General features: G+C 46.0%; 1 protein-coding gene across 2 annotated transcripts in view; it reads right to left on the bottom strand.

Moving 5' to 3' along the window:
- LOC143943337 (putative E3 ubiquitin-protein ligase MID2) overlaps positions 1-15,597 on the bottom strand; it is a 534,268-nt gene that overhangs the window by 278,266 nt on the left and 240,405 nt on the right. Inside the window, exon 7 of one of the 2 annotated variants that reach the window (XM_077465083.1) lies at positions 2,656-2,799. The exons of the other annotated variant lie outside the window; for it this stretch is intronic. Coding sequence (XP_077321209.1) covers positions 2,656-2,799 — 144 coding nt within the window. The remainder of the gene's footprint in view (positions 1-2,655; positions 2,800-15,597) is intronic. 2 annotated transcript variants of the gene reach the window in all.

Below are 15,597 nucleotides of genomic sequence, written 5' to 3'. Positions count from 1 at the left end.
CAGCGTCACCAGTGACACTTATACTGTGATCGCTGGTGAAAGGGTTAACTAGGGGCAATCAGGAGGTTAAAACCATTATTGGGTAGTATATGGCGGTACCTAACGCTATAAAAACCTGGCGGTGAACCTAAAAAAATAACTAGCTACCTAACGACACTAGTGACACTAATGCAGCGATCAGAAAAACGATCGCTTAGTGACACTGGCAAAAGGGGTGAAAGGGTTAACTAGGGGCAATCAGGGGGTTAAAACCATTATTGGGTAGTATATCGGGGTACCTAGCGCTATAAAAACCTGGCGGTGAACCTAAAAAAATAACTAGCTACCTAGCGACAGTAGCGACACTAATGCAGCGATCAGAAAAATGATCGCTTAGTGACACTGGCAAAAGGGGGTGAAAGGGTTAACTAGGGGCAATCAGGGGGTTAAAACCATTATTGGGTAGTATATCGGGGTACCTAGCGATATAAAAACCTGGCGGTGAACCTAAAAAAATAACTAGCTACCTAGCGACAGTAGCGACACTAATGCAGCGATCAGAAAAATGATCGCTTAGTGACACTGGCAAAAGGGGGTGAAAGGGTTAACTCTAGGGGCAATCAGGGGGTTAAATCTTTATTGGGGGGTGATAGGGGGCTACCCTGGACCTAACACTAACTGCCCTGACAGTTTTAACTGTTACAACTGACACTGAATGCAGTGATCAGTAAAGAAATGATCAATGCAATCAGTGACACTGTGACTGGGGGGGGGATCGGGGGGGGGGGGTTTGTGTGCCTGTGTGTACCTACATGTCAGTGTAGTGTTGGTGCACACTTACTTTTAGTCTTCTCCTCGTAGTCTGGTCAAAAAGACCACCCCGAGGAGAATGACATCACTTCCTCCTTCCTGTGTAAACAATACACAGTGGGAGGAAGCTTCTCATTGGCCAGGAGCGATCCAGAGGGGGTGGCCAGAAACCAATGGCCATCCCCTCATCACGGATCGCTCCTGGAGCGAACCGGACCACCGTATCCAGCGGGAGGGGGTCCGATCGGACCCCCCACCGGCTGGAAGGCAGGCACGTACATGTACGTGCTTGTGCCTGCCTGTGCCATTGTGATGACGTACAATGGCAATACAGCGGTCCTTAAGTGGTTAAGATAACTTCACACCTGTGATTTCCGGCACAGTGGTGTAGTGGTTAGCACTCTCGCCTAGCAGTAAAAAGGGTCGCTGGTTCAAATCCCAACCACGACACTACCTGCCTGGAGTTTGCATGTTCTCCCTGTGCCTGCGTGGGTTTCTTCCGGGTACTCTGGTTTCCTCCCACACTCCAAAGACATGCAGGTAGGTTATTTGGCGTCTGTCTAAAATTGGCCCTAGTATATGAATGGGGACCTTGGATTGTGGGCTCCTTGAGGGCAGGGACCAATGTGAGTGTGCAATGTACAGGGATAGGGACAATTGTAGACACTCACTCAAGTTGAACTGGATGGACTGGTGTCTTTATTCAACCTTGCTAACTATGTTAATCGACATGTCCCCTCTTTAGTTGATCTGCCCCATCATCAGGTAAATTTTTCCTACTGTTAGTTGGTTTCTCAATAGCCGACTTGCCAAATCATTAGTTGATATGCCCCACTGTTAGTTGACTTTCCCCTTGTTAGTTGACTTGTTCATGTTCCCTCTTCAGTTGCCCTGCCCCATTGTCAGTTGACTCGCCCCATCGTTATCAGACTTTCCTCCTCGTTAGTGGACTTGTCCCCTCTTTAGTTGACTCACCCGTATATCAGTTGACATGCTCCATTGTTAGTTGACCTGCCCCATCGTCAGTTGACTTTTCAAATGTTAGCTGACCTCCCCCTCATTAGTTGACTTGCCCTGATGTATAGCAAGCAATACAACATGATAGGACAATAAAATACATGTGAAGCTTTAGAGATCCATGCCATATTCATAAATGATGCTGAACCAACTTTCCCCCTTGTTAGTTGACCCACCCGTATGCCATTTGACATGCTCCATCATTAGTTGACCTGCCCTATCGGCTGACTTTCCCCCTTGTTAGCTGGCCTCCCTCTCGTTAGTTGACTTGCCTTGATGTATAGCAATACATCATGATAGGACAATAAAATACATGTGGAGATTTTGAGATCCATACCATATTCATAAATGATGCTGAACAGACTTTCCCCCACGTTAGTTGACTTGTCCCTGTATCAGTTGACATGCTCCATCATTAGTTGACCTGGCCCATCGTCAGTTGACTTTTCCCATCATTAGTTGACTTCACCCTTGTTAGCTGACCTCCCCCTCGTTAGTTGACTTGCCCTGATATATAGCAATACAACATGATGAGAAAATAAAATACATTTGGAGCTTTTGAGATCCATACCATATTCATAAATGATGCTCAACAGAATTTCCCCTTCGTTACTTGACCCGCCTCTATATCAATTGACATGCTCCATTGTTAGTTGATCTGCCCCATCATCCGTTGACTTTTTCCATTGTTAGTTGACTTCCCCTTCGTTAACTTACTTTCCCCAATGTATAGCAATACAACATGATAGGAAAACAAAATATACATGTGGAGCTTTTGAGAGCCATACCATATTCATAAATGATGCTGAACAGATCAAACTTATATCAACTGAAAAAGTGGAATCTTACTGATGAAGTTGGCTTGCCCGGTATAGATGGTGTATTGCAGCTCATAGGAACCAACACTAAATTCGTCATCGGACATCCAGTGCACTGTGATCGTATCGTGAGAGGCGGTGCAGAGTTCCTCACGAATGGTGGGAGGGTTTGGAGCTGTGATTTGAACAGAGAAAAACAAGGTAATACAAAGACATCCCGGGGTTGCTTAAACTAAAGGTAAATAGACTGTTCACTTTGCAAGGAAAATTGCACCGAGCAAGACAAAATTTCCCCTGAGATAGCGAATGAGGTGCAGCTTTGCTGACTTCCATCATCCAATCATACCCAAGCAAAAATGATGTTTTTTTATTTTCCTTGTCGCGATTTGGTATTCTTTACCACTTATACTAATCTCTGGGAAAAATGTCCTTGCAAAGTGCAACCTCCCTTGCAAAGTGAACAGCCTATTTGTCTTTAGTTAACCAATCCTACAGGGTCTGTATATTTGGCTCAGATATTTTATGATGATATCCCTATAATATAATTACCAGGCTTGTAAAATTTTTGCAGGGGAAGCTAATATTCTACTGATGTAGCCACACCTCCAGAGCAACATCTCTCAAGAGTAGGGATGAGCTATGTGTTTGAGTCGAATGTATGTTCGACTCGAACATCGGCTGTTCGCATGTTCAGCGAATACCGAACGTTATGAGCCGTTCATGACAAATTCGTGTGTCGCTCACGGCCCACAATGCACTGCGCCATCACAGTGCATTACTGACTCATGATTGGCCAAGCATGCACTGTGACCCCACATGCTTGTCCAATCACAGCGCCAGCAGAGAAGAGAGCCATAACTGGACACAGGGCAGGATGCCTGTGGCCAATTATAGCTCAGGGGGTTTAGTACACACCCCACACTATATGTATATATATATATATATATATGTATGTATATAGTGTGTTCCGGCGTGCAGGGAAAGAGCTAGATAGGCAGGGACAGTGTGTTCTTTTCATTCTTTTCTCAAGCATCTGCAGGAGTTAAAGTGGGTGTTGTGTGCCTCCAGCACAGTATACACCTGTATCTACCCTTTATTGCTGGTGTTCTATAATAAAGGCATAATAAAGGCATCTGTAGGAGTTAGTGGGTGTTATGTGCCTCCAGCACAGCACAGTATACACCTGTATCTACCCTTTATTGCTGGTGTTCTATAATAAAGGCATCTGCAGGAGTTAGTGGGTGTTGTGTGCTTCCAGCACAGTATACACCTGTATCTACCCTTTATTGCTGGTGTTCTCTAATACAGGCATCTGCGGGAGTTAGTGGGTGTTGTGTGCCTCCAGCACAGTATACACCTGTATTTACCATTTATTGCTGGTGTTCTCTAATACAGGCATCTGCAGGCGTTAGTGGGTGTTATGTGCCTCCAGCACATCACAGTATACACCTGTATCTACCCTTTATCATGGGTGTTCTCTAATACAGGCATCTGCCGGAGTTAGTGGGTGTTGTGTGCCTCCAGCACAGCAAAGTATACACCTGTATTTACCATTTATTGCTGGTGTTCTCTAATACAGGCATCTGCAGGCGTTAGTGGGTGTTGTGTGCCTCCAGCACAGTATACGCCTGTATCTACCCTTTATTGCTGGTGTTCTATAATAAAGGCATCTGCAGGAGTTAGTGGGCATTGTGTGCCTCCAGCACAGCACAGTATACACCTGTATCTACCCTTTATTGCTGGTGTTCTATAATAAAGGCATCTGCAGGAGTTAGTGGGTGTTGTGTGCCTCCAGCACAGTATACACCTGTATTTACCCTTTATTGCTGGTGTTCTCTAATACAGGCATCTGCAGGTGTTAGTGGGTGTTGTGTGCCTCCAGCACAGTATACGCCTGTATCTACCCTTTATTGCTGGTGTTCTATAATAAAGGCATCTGCAGGAGTTAGTGGGCGTTGTGTGCCTCCAGCACAGCACAGTATACACCTGTATCTACCCTTTATTGCTGGTGTTCTATAATAAAGGCATCTGCAGGAGTTAGTGGGTGTTGTGTGCCTCCAGCACAGTATACACCTGTATTTACCCTTTATTGCTGGTGTTCTCTAATACAGGCATCTGCAGGAGTTAGTGGGTGTTGTGTGCCTCCAGCACAGCACAGTATACACCTGTATCTACCCTTTATTGTGGGTGTTCTCCAATACAGGCATCTGCATGAGTTAGTGGGTGTTGTGTGCCTCCAGCACAGTATACACCTGTATTTACCATTTATTGCTGGTGTTCTCTAATACAGGCATCTGCGGGCATTAGTGGGTGTTGTGTGCCTCCAGCACAGTACAGTATACACCTGTATCTACCCTTTATTGTGGGTGTTCTCTAATACAGGCATCTGCAGGAGTTAGTGGGTGTTATGTGCCTCCAGCACAGCACAGTATACACCTGTATCTACCCTTTATTGTGGGTGTTCTCTAATACAGGCATCTGCAGGAGTTAGTGGGTGTTGTGTGCCTCCAGCACAGCACAGTATACACCTGTATTTACCATTTATTGCTGGTGTTCTCTAATACAGGCACCTGCAGGAGTTAGTGGGTGTTGTGTGCCTCCAGCATAGCACAGTATACACCTGTATTTACCATTTATTGTTGGTGTTCTCCAATACAGGCATCTGCAGGCGTTAGTGGGTGTTGTGTGCCTCCGGCACAGCACAGTATACATCTGTATCTACCCTTTATTGCTGGTGTTCTCTAATACAGGCACCTGCAGAAGTTAGTGGGTGTTGTGTGCTTCCAGCACAGTATACACCTGTATCTACCCTTTATTGCTGGTGTTCTCTAATACAGGCATCTGCAGGAGTTAGTGGGTGTTGTGTGCCTCCAGCACAGCACAGTATACACCTGTATCTACCCTTTATTGCTGGTGTTCTCTAATACAGGCATCTGCAGGAGATAGTGGGTGTTGTGTGCCTCCAGCACAGCACAGTATACACCTGTATCTACCCTTTATTGCTGGTGTTCTATAATAAAGGCATATGCAGGGGTTAGTGGGTGTTGTGTGCCTTCAGCACAGTATACGCCTGTATCTACCATTTATTGCTGGTGTTCTATAATAAAGGCATCTGCAGGAGTTAGTGGGTGTTCTGTGCCTCCAGCACAGCACAGTATACACTGGTATCTACCCTTTAATTCCCGTTGTTCTATAATACAGGCATCTGCAGGAGTTAGTGGGTGTTGTGTGCCTCCAGCACAGTATACACCTGTATTTAGCATTTATTGCTGGTGTTCTCTAATACAGGCACCTGCAGGCGTTAGTGGGTGTTGTGTGCCTCCAGCACAGTATACACCTGTATTTACCATTTATTGCTGGTGTTCTCTAATACAGGCATCTGCAGGCGTTAGTGGGTGTTGTGTGCCTCCAGCACAGCCCAGTATACACCTGTATCTACCCTTTATTGCTGGTGTTTTCTAATACAGGCATCTGTAGGAGTTAGTGGGTGTTGTGTGCCTCCAGCATAGCACAGTATACACCTGTATCTACCCTTTATTGTGGATGTTCTCCAATACAGGCATCTGCAGGAGTTAGTGGGTGTTGTGTGCCTCCAGCACAGCAAAGTATACACCTATATTTACCATTTATTGCTGGTGTTCTCTAATACAGGCATCTGTAGGAGTTAGTGGGTGTTGTGTGCCTCCAGCACAGTATACACCTGTATCTACCCTTTATTGCTGGTGTTCTATAATAAAGCATCTGCAGGAGATAGTGGGTGTTGTGCGCCTCCAGCACAGCACAGTATACACCTGTATCTACCCTTTATTGCTGGTGTTCTATAATTAAGGCATATGCAGGGGTTAGTGGGTGTTGTGTGCCTCCAGCACAGTATACGCCTGTATCTACCATTTATTGCTGGTGTTCCATAATAAAGGCATCTGCAGGAGTTAGTGGGTGTTATGTGCCTCCAGCACAGCACAGTATACACCGGTATCTACCCTTTAATTCCCGTTGTTCTATAATACAGGCATCTGCAGGAGTTAGTGGGTGTTGTGTGCCTCCAGCACAGTATACACCTGTATTTACCATTTATTGCTGGTGTTCTCTAATACAGGCATCTGCAGGAGTTAGTGGGTGTTGTGTGCCTCCAGCACAGCACAGTATACACCTGTATCTACCCTTTATTGCTGGTGTTCTCTAATACAGGCATCTGCAGGAGTTAGTGGGTGTTGTGTGCCTCCAGCACAGCACAGTATACACCTGTATCTACCCTTTATTGCTGGTGTTCTCTAATACAGGCATCTGCAGGAGTTAGTGGGTGTTGTGTGCCTCCAGCACAATATACACTACCCAATTGCTGGTTTTCCCATCTCCCTGCAGGCCATTACTATATCTGGAAGGCCAACAAGGAGAGGAAGACAGTCACAAGCCAATAAAAGAGGGCAAGCAGGCATTGTGTCTAGAGACAACAGTGCTGGTCGTGGACACAGTGCATCGTCATCAGCACGTGGCCATGGGACACGCTTGTCCTTATTTTCGGCAGCTGGACATTTTGAGCCGCATCATGCCGAAGACTTGGTAGAGTGGATGACCAAGCCTTCTTCATACTCCTCATCCTCGCTCACCCAGGCTCAGGGTACTAGCAAAGCAGCTGCGAATGGGTCCTCTTCCCTCATCTCAATGTCATCAGTCCATCTTTCCCTAGACCCACCATGTCCTCCTGAGGAGTCCCCCGAACTGTTTGAGCACAGTGTTGGGTACATGCTCCAGGAGGATGCCCAGCGTTTTGAAGGCGATGATGATGATACCCAGCTAGAGGAAGGCAGTAGCGTGAGCGCAGAGAGAGGGGATGCTCAAGTAGGACAGCAATCTGGCAGTCATGTTCCACCAGCTGCAGCATACTGCCAGGTTTGCTCCAGTGATGAAGAGGGAGGGGATGATGAAGTCAGGGACTCCACGTGGGTGCCTGATAGGAGAGAGGAGGAGGAAGAGGAGGAGGAGGCACATCTCCAACGAGGCAGGATGCCCTCCGGGGGCCAGCTGCAGCACACCGACTGCAGCACACCGACTGAATCACACCGCAAAGCTCCGCCTGTGCAGGGCGCTGCCTCTGTGCATTATTCCAAAAGTTCTTTGGTGTGGGCCTTTGAGACCAGTGCATCAGATCGTAACGCTGCTATTTGCAACATATGTCTCAAGCGTATCTCGCGTGGCCAAAACATCAGCCGCTTGGGCACCACATGCTTGACCAGACATATGTTTACCTGCCATGCAGCTCTTTGGCAAGCGTACCTTAAGGACCCACACCAAAGAACAAAGTGGACATCTCTTTGCTCATCAGCTGGGATCTCCAACCTCACTAGACCTTCAGTACTTTCTGAAACCTGCACTGAGAGGAATGAAGGTGTAGAATTAGGTGTGTCACAGCCAAGTACTTGCGGGCACTCTGCTAGCAGTACACCCATGTCCGATTGTAGCAGGCAAATTTTCCTGCCCCAGCTGCTGGACCGTCAAAAGAAGTTCACTCCCAGTCATTCACATGCCCAGCGGTTGAATGCTAGCTTGGCTAAATTGGGTAAATGTCTAGCACTTCAATTGCTGCCTTTTAAGTTGGTAGACTCGGCCTACTTCCGTGAGTTTGTGCAATGTGCGGTTCCTCAGTGGCAGGTCCCCAAACGCCACTTTTTCTCACGGAAGGTGATACCGGCTCTCTACCGGCATGTGGAAGGCAATGTCCTTGCCTCGTTGGACAGGGCGGTCAGCAGTAAGGTGCATATAACCGCTGACTCATGGTCCAGCAGGCATGGACAGGGATGTTACCTATCTTTCACGGCCCATTGGGTCACTCTTCTGGCAGCTGGGAAGGATGCAGGACAAGGTGCAGTAATGTTGGAGGTTGTTCCGCCACCCCACCTCCAAAATGCTACTACTAGTTGTGACACACCTCTCTCCTACATCCCCTCTTCTTCCTCCATGGCCTTTTCCAGTGCTCTGTCCTCGGAACCAGCGGTGCTCCGTAGGCGTTCAAGGGGCTATGCAAGTACGCAGGCAAAAAGATGCCATGCCGTGCTTGCGCTGGTTTGTTTGGGGGACAGGAGCCACACTGAGGCAGATATTTTGTCAGCTCTGCAGGGGCAGGCCGAGAGGTGATTGACGCCGCGCCAGCTTAAGCTAGGAACGGTGGTTTTCGACAATGGCACCAACCTCCTCTCCGCCCTCCGAAAGGGACAACTGACCCATGTGCCCTGTGTGGCTCACGTCCTTAACCTGGTGGTGCAGCGGTTCTTGGGCAGGTACCCGGGCTTACAGGATGTCCTGAGGCAGGCCAGGAAAGTCTGTGTGTATTTCCGCCGATCATTTAATGCCAGTGCTCAGATGGCTGAGCTCCAAAAGGAGTTGAACCTGCCCAAGAACTGCCTTATATATGACATGCCCACCAGGTGGAACTCAATGTTGGCCATGCTGCAGCGGCTGCACATGCAGCAGAGGGTCATCAATGAGTACCTGTGCGAGTACGGCACCAGGACAGGGTCAGGGGAGCTTGGTTTTTTCTCACCACGCCAGTGGGGCATGATCAGGGATGCATGCACTGTACTGTCACCATTTGAGGAGGCCACGACGATGGTGAGCAGTGACAGTGCATGCATCAGTGACACTGTACCTCTTGTCCACCTGTTGGAGCATACGCTGCGTGGAATAATGGACAGGGCACTTGAGGCAGAACAGAGGCAGGAAGAGGAGGACTTCCTAGCCTCTCAAGGCCCCCTTTATCCAGACAGTGTTCCTGCTGTCCAACCCATCACACAGGAGGATGAGGAGGAGGCGGCTTGTGTCAGCATGGAGGTGGAGCCTGGCACTCAGCATCAGCAGTCTTTTAGGGATTATTTACAGTCCCAAGTAACATGTGGACTTGTACGTGGCTGGGTTGAGGTGGCTGCAGATCATGTTGTCCTTAGTGACCCAGAGGACATCGTACCGAATGCCTCAGCTAACCTACGCTGCATGGCCTCCCTGATCCTGCAAAGCCTGCGGAAGGATCCTTGTATTCTTCGGATCAAGGAGAGGGACCATTACTGGCTGGCCACTCTCCTTGATCCACGGTACAAGGGTAAGGTTGCCGACCTTATCTTGCCGTCGCAGAGGGAGCAGAGGATGAGACATCTCCGGGAGGCCTTGCAGAAAGGTCTGTGCAACGTGCTCCCAGAGACTGGGAGGTTACAAACTCCTGGTCCTGGACAACGTGTTGCTGAGGCTTCGGTCAGAAGGAGCGGTGGAGAAGGTGGCCGTCTGACCGATGCGTTCAGACAATTTTTTAGTCCACAGCCCCAAGGTATGATCGGTTCCAGCAACCATCGCCAGCGTCTGATTTACATGGTGCAGAAATACCTAGGGGCAAGGTCAGACTTGGACACCTTTCCCACCGAAAATCCTCTGGCTTACTGGGTCTTGAGGATGGATCACTGTCCAGAGCTTGCACAGTATGCAATTGAGCTAGTGGCATTCCTGCATCCAGCGTACTTTCGGAACGCACCTTCAGTGCTGCTGGTGGCTTTGTAACCGATCACATGGTGCGCCTGTTCACCGACTCGGTTGATCAACTGACCTTCATAGAGATGAATCAGTCTTGGATCACCACCAGCTACCAAGCACCTGAAGCTGAAGTAACCGAATATTTTTTTTTTTAAATGTCACATCCCTTCAAGACTGCCTATGCTGATGCTGAGTGACTGTCCTGTTATGTCGACTGACTATCCTCTTCCTCCTTAATGATCCCACTGATATCTTGGAAGAACATTTTTGGTTCTGGGTGATGCCACCAGCCCAATTTTTCAGCCCCTTTAACAGGGGCATTTAATTACAATTTTTGATGCAATGCTTTGCAGCAGGGCTCATTCCTACACTCCAAATAGAGTATATGGGAGAGGTTGCAGTGTCGTGGCACCAGCACTAGTGCCTAAGGCCCAATTTTTCAGCCCCTGTTTAACAGGGGCATGTAATACAATTTTTGATACAATGCTTTGCAGCAAGGCTCATTTCTGCACTCCAACTAGAGTATCTGGGAGAGGTTGCAGAGTTGTGGCACCAGCAAGCAGTGCCTAAGGCCCAATTTTTCAGCCCCGTTAATTACAATTCTTGATATAATATTTGACAGCAGGGCCCGTTCCTGCGCCCACCAAGAGTAACTGTGAAGACTTATAGTGTTGTGGCACCAGCACCACCACCACAACCACCAAAGGCCCAATTTTTCTACCACTGTTCAACAATGGCATGTAATTACAATTCTTGATATAATCGTTCACAGCAGGGCGCTCCAGCACCCACCAAGAGTGACTTTGAAGGCTTACAGTGTTAACTTGTGGCAACATCAACACCTTAGGGCCAAATTTCTGCAGAGCATATAGGGCAGGCCCCTACTTTCAAACATCCAACTTACAAACGTCTCCTACTTACAAACGGAAGGAGACAACAGGAAGTGAGATGAAAAAATACGGACGGCCAAAAAAATTATACAGGGGTGATAACCCTTCCCTAAGTTTTCCAAAAAGCTTAAAAATAGATTTTTTGACTGGAGCTACACTTTAAAAATATACCAGTTCAAAATTACAAACAGATTCTACTTAACACAACAAACCTACACAGTCCCTGTCTTGTTTGCACCGCCTGTGTACTGATGTTCCGATTATATAGGGACTGGGAGCCCCACGCCTTTCCTTTTTTTTATTTATTTGGGTACAGGGTTCCCCTTAATATCTGTACAAGACCCAAAGGGGCTGGTAATGGGCAGGGGGGGCTACCCATGCCATTTTTGTCAATGATTTTCATCCATATTGCCGAAACCAGATATTACATTAAAGCCACAAGCAGTTTTAAATTACTTTTTTTTCCGTTAAATGTCATTTTGTGCAGCGACTGTTCTAAACACGGGAAACATGTGGCACTTCACAGGCATACTATAGACACCCCCCAGGCACGATATTTAAGGGAATATTTCACTTTTTTTTGTTCACTTTAATCGTCATTAAAAACAGTGCTCCCAAAAAAATGTCTGTTTTTAAAAAAAAAATTGGCATTGACCCATATCACCTGGGGCAGGAGCCAGGTCCCCAAACCCTTTTTAGGACAATATCTTGCATATTAGCCATTCAAATTAGCACTTTTTATTTCTAACGTTTGAGTCCCATAGACTTCAATGGGGTTCTAAAGTTCGCACGAATTTTCGGTCCGTTCGAAAGTTCTGGTGCGAACCGAACCAGGAGGGTGTTCGGCTCATCCTTACTCAAGAGCCTGTAGTCCAACAGACAGAAGTGTCAACACCTTTGAGTGCAGCAGAAGCAATGTTGTCAGTCCAAACAGGAAGTTAGGAGCGCACTATATTTCTAGCAAATCAACAGGTATTTTCTGTGATTTTACTGTGTTTCCTAAAGTGATAACACATGTGAAGTGTATACGTATTGTCAAGATGTACTATAAAAGTTTTTTTTTTTTTTTTTTAGGGATTTTTCCCTGCCATAAACATTCATTTAACTGGCACCCAAAAATGATGCAAGTATTCTCCCCCCCACTGGAACAATAGGATTTTTTTATGCCTTCCTCTGGATTAGTTGTGAGTACAGAATTCTGTAGATGGAAGTATTGATTTGATTTACATTGTTTCTTATGTCGATTCAGTTTTAAAATGATTGAAAGTATTTTTCCCACACTGGAGCAATAGTAATTTTTTGCCTTCCTCTTGATTAACCTTGGGTATACGATTCTAAATATGGAGGTTTTCTATTTATTTATTCTATTAATTTAATGCATTGATTCATTTATTTTATGTGTAACCTGTAACCTGGGAATTGATTTACTGTTGGTTCAGTTATAAATTCATTGAAATCATTTTATCTCGGCTGAAGGAAATTGGACCATGCTTCATCAAATTTTCTTTGCATTCCCCAGGATCAACTGTGGATTCTGTATATGCAGGTTTTCTATTTATTTTTTCTATCTATTTTTTTTATTTTACATTGTATTCTATTTCTTTCTTATTTCTTTTTTTTTTTTTTTATTGGACCACGCTTTATAGAATTTTTTTTCCTTTCTTTTGTTTAACGGTGGGTGTAGAATTCCATATCTGAAGGTTTTCTGTTTTTTTTTTTTTCTATTAAATTCTATATTCTTTTTTTTTTTACATGTAGCCCAAGAATTGATTTACATTGGGGGTCGGCAACCTGTCGATTGGGGGGAGGTGATGGGTGGATCGCGATCAAGTCCCTGTCATGCCGACCCACAAGGGCTCCTCCCTCCCCCGCCAACAGTGCAGAAGGGATGAGCTCAGGTGTCTTGTCGCCTGAGCTCTTAGTCTGGGATTGGGAAGCATAGGAAGAGGCATTCCCCGCCCCTTTAAGGTGCGGCTGCGGGGCGGGGAATGTCTCTGCCACCTAGTATTTGCTAGCAGAAGGTTCAGGCTCACCTCGTGCCAAGAGAGGAGGACCGGCCAGATCAGCACGCCGTACAGGTAGCTGTATCAAAGCAGCTTTCCTGCCCAGCTCTGCCTGGGGAAAACCCTTGTACCCTCCCAACCTGTAATTGTGCCCTCCTGACCTCTCTGTGTGCCCTGCTGACACCTCTGTGTGCCCCCCTGACCCCCAGTACCATGCCCTCCTGACCCTCCCAGGACTGTGCCTTCTTAGCTCCCAATACTGTGCCCTCCTGACAATCCAGTACCATGCTCTCCTGACCCTGCAGCACTGTGCCCTTCAAACTTCCAGCCCCCTGACCATCCAAGTTCCATACACTCCAGACCCCCATGTACATACTACTGACCTCTGTATACTGCCCAATCCACTACTAACCTCTGTACACTGCCCTACATACTACTGGCCTCTGTACACTGCCCTACATACTACTCACCTCTGTACACTGCCCTACATACTACTCACCTCTGTACACTGCCCTACATACTACTCACCTCTGTACACTGCCCTACATACTACTCACCTCTGTACACTGCCCTACATACTACTCACCTCTGTACACTGCCCTACATACTACTCACCTCTGTACTCTGCCCTACATACTACTGACCTCTATACACTGCCCTACATACTACTGACCTCTATACACTGCCCTAAATACTACTGACCTCTATACACTGCCCTACATACTACTGACCTCTATACACTGCCCTACATCCTACTGACCTCTGCACACTGCCCTGTATACTACTGACCTCTGTACACTGCCCTGCATACTACTGACCTCTGTACACTGCCCTGCCTACTACTGACCTCTGTACACTGCCCTACATCCTACTGACCTCTCTACACTGCCCTACATCCTACTGACCTCTGTACACTGCCCTACATCCTACTGACCTCTGTACACTGCCCTACATCCTACTGACCTCTGTACACTGCCCTACATACTACTGACCTCTGTACACTGCCCTACATACTACTGACCTCTGTACATTGCCCTACATACTACTGACCTCTTTACACTGCCCTGCAAACTACTGACCTCTGTACACTGTACTACATACCACTGACCTCTGTACACTGCCCTACATCCTACTGACCTCTCTACACTGCCCTACATCCTACTGACCTCTGTACACTGCCCTACATCCTACTGACCTCTGTACACTGCCCTACATCCTACTGACCTCTGTACACTGCCCTACATACTACTGACCTCTGTACACTGCCCTACATACTACTGACCTCTGTACACTGCCCTACATACTACTGACCTCTGTACATTGCCCTACATACTACTGACCTCTGTACACTGCCCTGCAAACTACTGACCTCTGTACACTGTACTACATACCACTGACCTCTGTACACTGCCCTACATACTACTGACCTCTGTACACTGCCCTACATACTGACCTAGGGCCTTGCTAGTTTACTAAAAAAGAAAAAAAAAAGGTCACGGCACCCCAGTGATCTTTGCTGTCTTCTATGTGGTTATGATAGATCTCTACCTCTGAAAAGTTGACTACCCCTGAATTACATTGTTTCTCCTGTCTATTCAGTTATATAATTATTGCAAGTATTTTATCTCCATTGGAGCAATAGGATTTTTTTTGCTTTCCTCTTAATCAACTGTGAATATAGGATTTGTATATGGAGGTTTTCAATTTATTTATTCTATTTTATTTCATGTGGAACCCGGGGATTGGTTAACATTGTTTTTCCTTTTGATAAAGTTATTAAGTCATTGCAATTTTTTTTTATCTCTGCTGGAGCAAATTGGACCATAAGTTATAGAATTTTTTTTTTTTTTGCCTTCCTTTTGATCAACTGTGGGTATAGGATGCTATATATGGAGGTTTACTATGTATTTATTTTAATTATCTATTAATTTATCTATTTTATGTGGAACCCAATTACTGATTGTTTTTCCCTTTGATCCAGTTATAAAGTCATTGCAAGTTTTTTTTTTTTTTTATCTCCGCTGGAGCACATTAGACTATGCTGTATAGATTTTTATTTTTTTTGCCTTACTTTTGATCAACTGTGGTTATAGAATTCCGTATATGGATGTTTTCTATTTATTTACTTGGGTCTTTTTTTTCAACCTAATTATGTAACAATGCAGTGAACAGAACCCTTCAATGTATTGGCTGAATTATTCAGTGTGTATATGTCGCTTCTACCGTCTGCAAACAATTGTTATTCTTAGATTTATCTTTTCTTCTTTATTTTACTTTCCAGATTCTGGCAATGGCTGCTTGTCCCTTGTGTTTAATTATACGGTGCTTACCTGAATTCATTACTATTATAGGTGAGTGATTTATATCAGCTCTGCTACATTAGGTCTTCTGTTCTGCATGGTCATGTAAATCTAATACATCGAGAACACTAAATGGCCAAAAATACATTGACACCCTTCCAAATTGTCATATTTCTTCCATTGACGAGTACGGTTACAGTACGGAGTTCAAAGACATTTTAGACATTTGGGCTGTTCCAACCATGTTGTAACACTTTGGTGAAGGCCC

The sequence above is a fragment of the Lithobates pipiens genome, unplaced genomic scaffold, assembly GCF_037356315.1.
Source record: "Lithobates pipiens isolate NorthernLeopardFrog02 unplaced genomic scaffold, aLitPip1_a1.2 Scaffold_1, whole genome shotgun sequence".
NCBI lineage: Eukaryota > Metazoa > Chordata > Amphibia > Anura > Ranidae > Lithobates > Lithobates pipiens.
The sequence above is the reverse complement of the archived record's forward strand: the minus strand, read 5'-3'. Positions and strand labels throughout refer to the sequence as shown.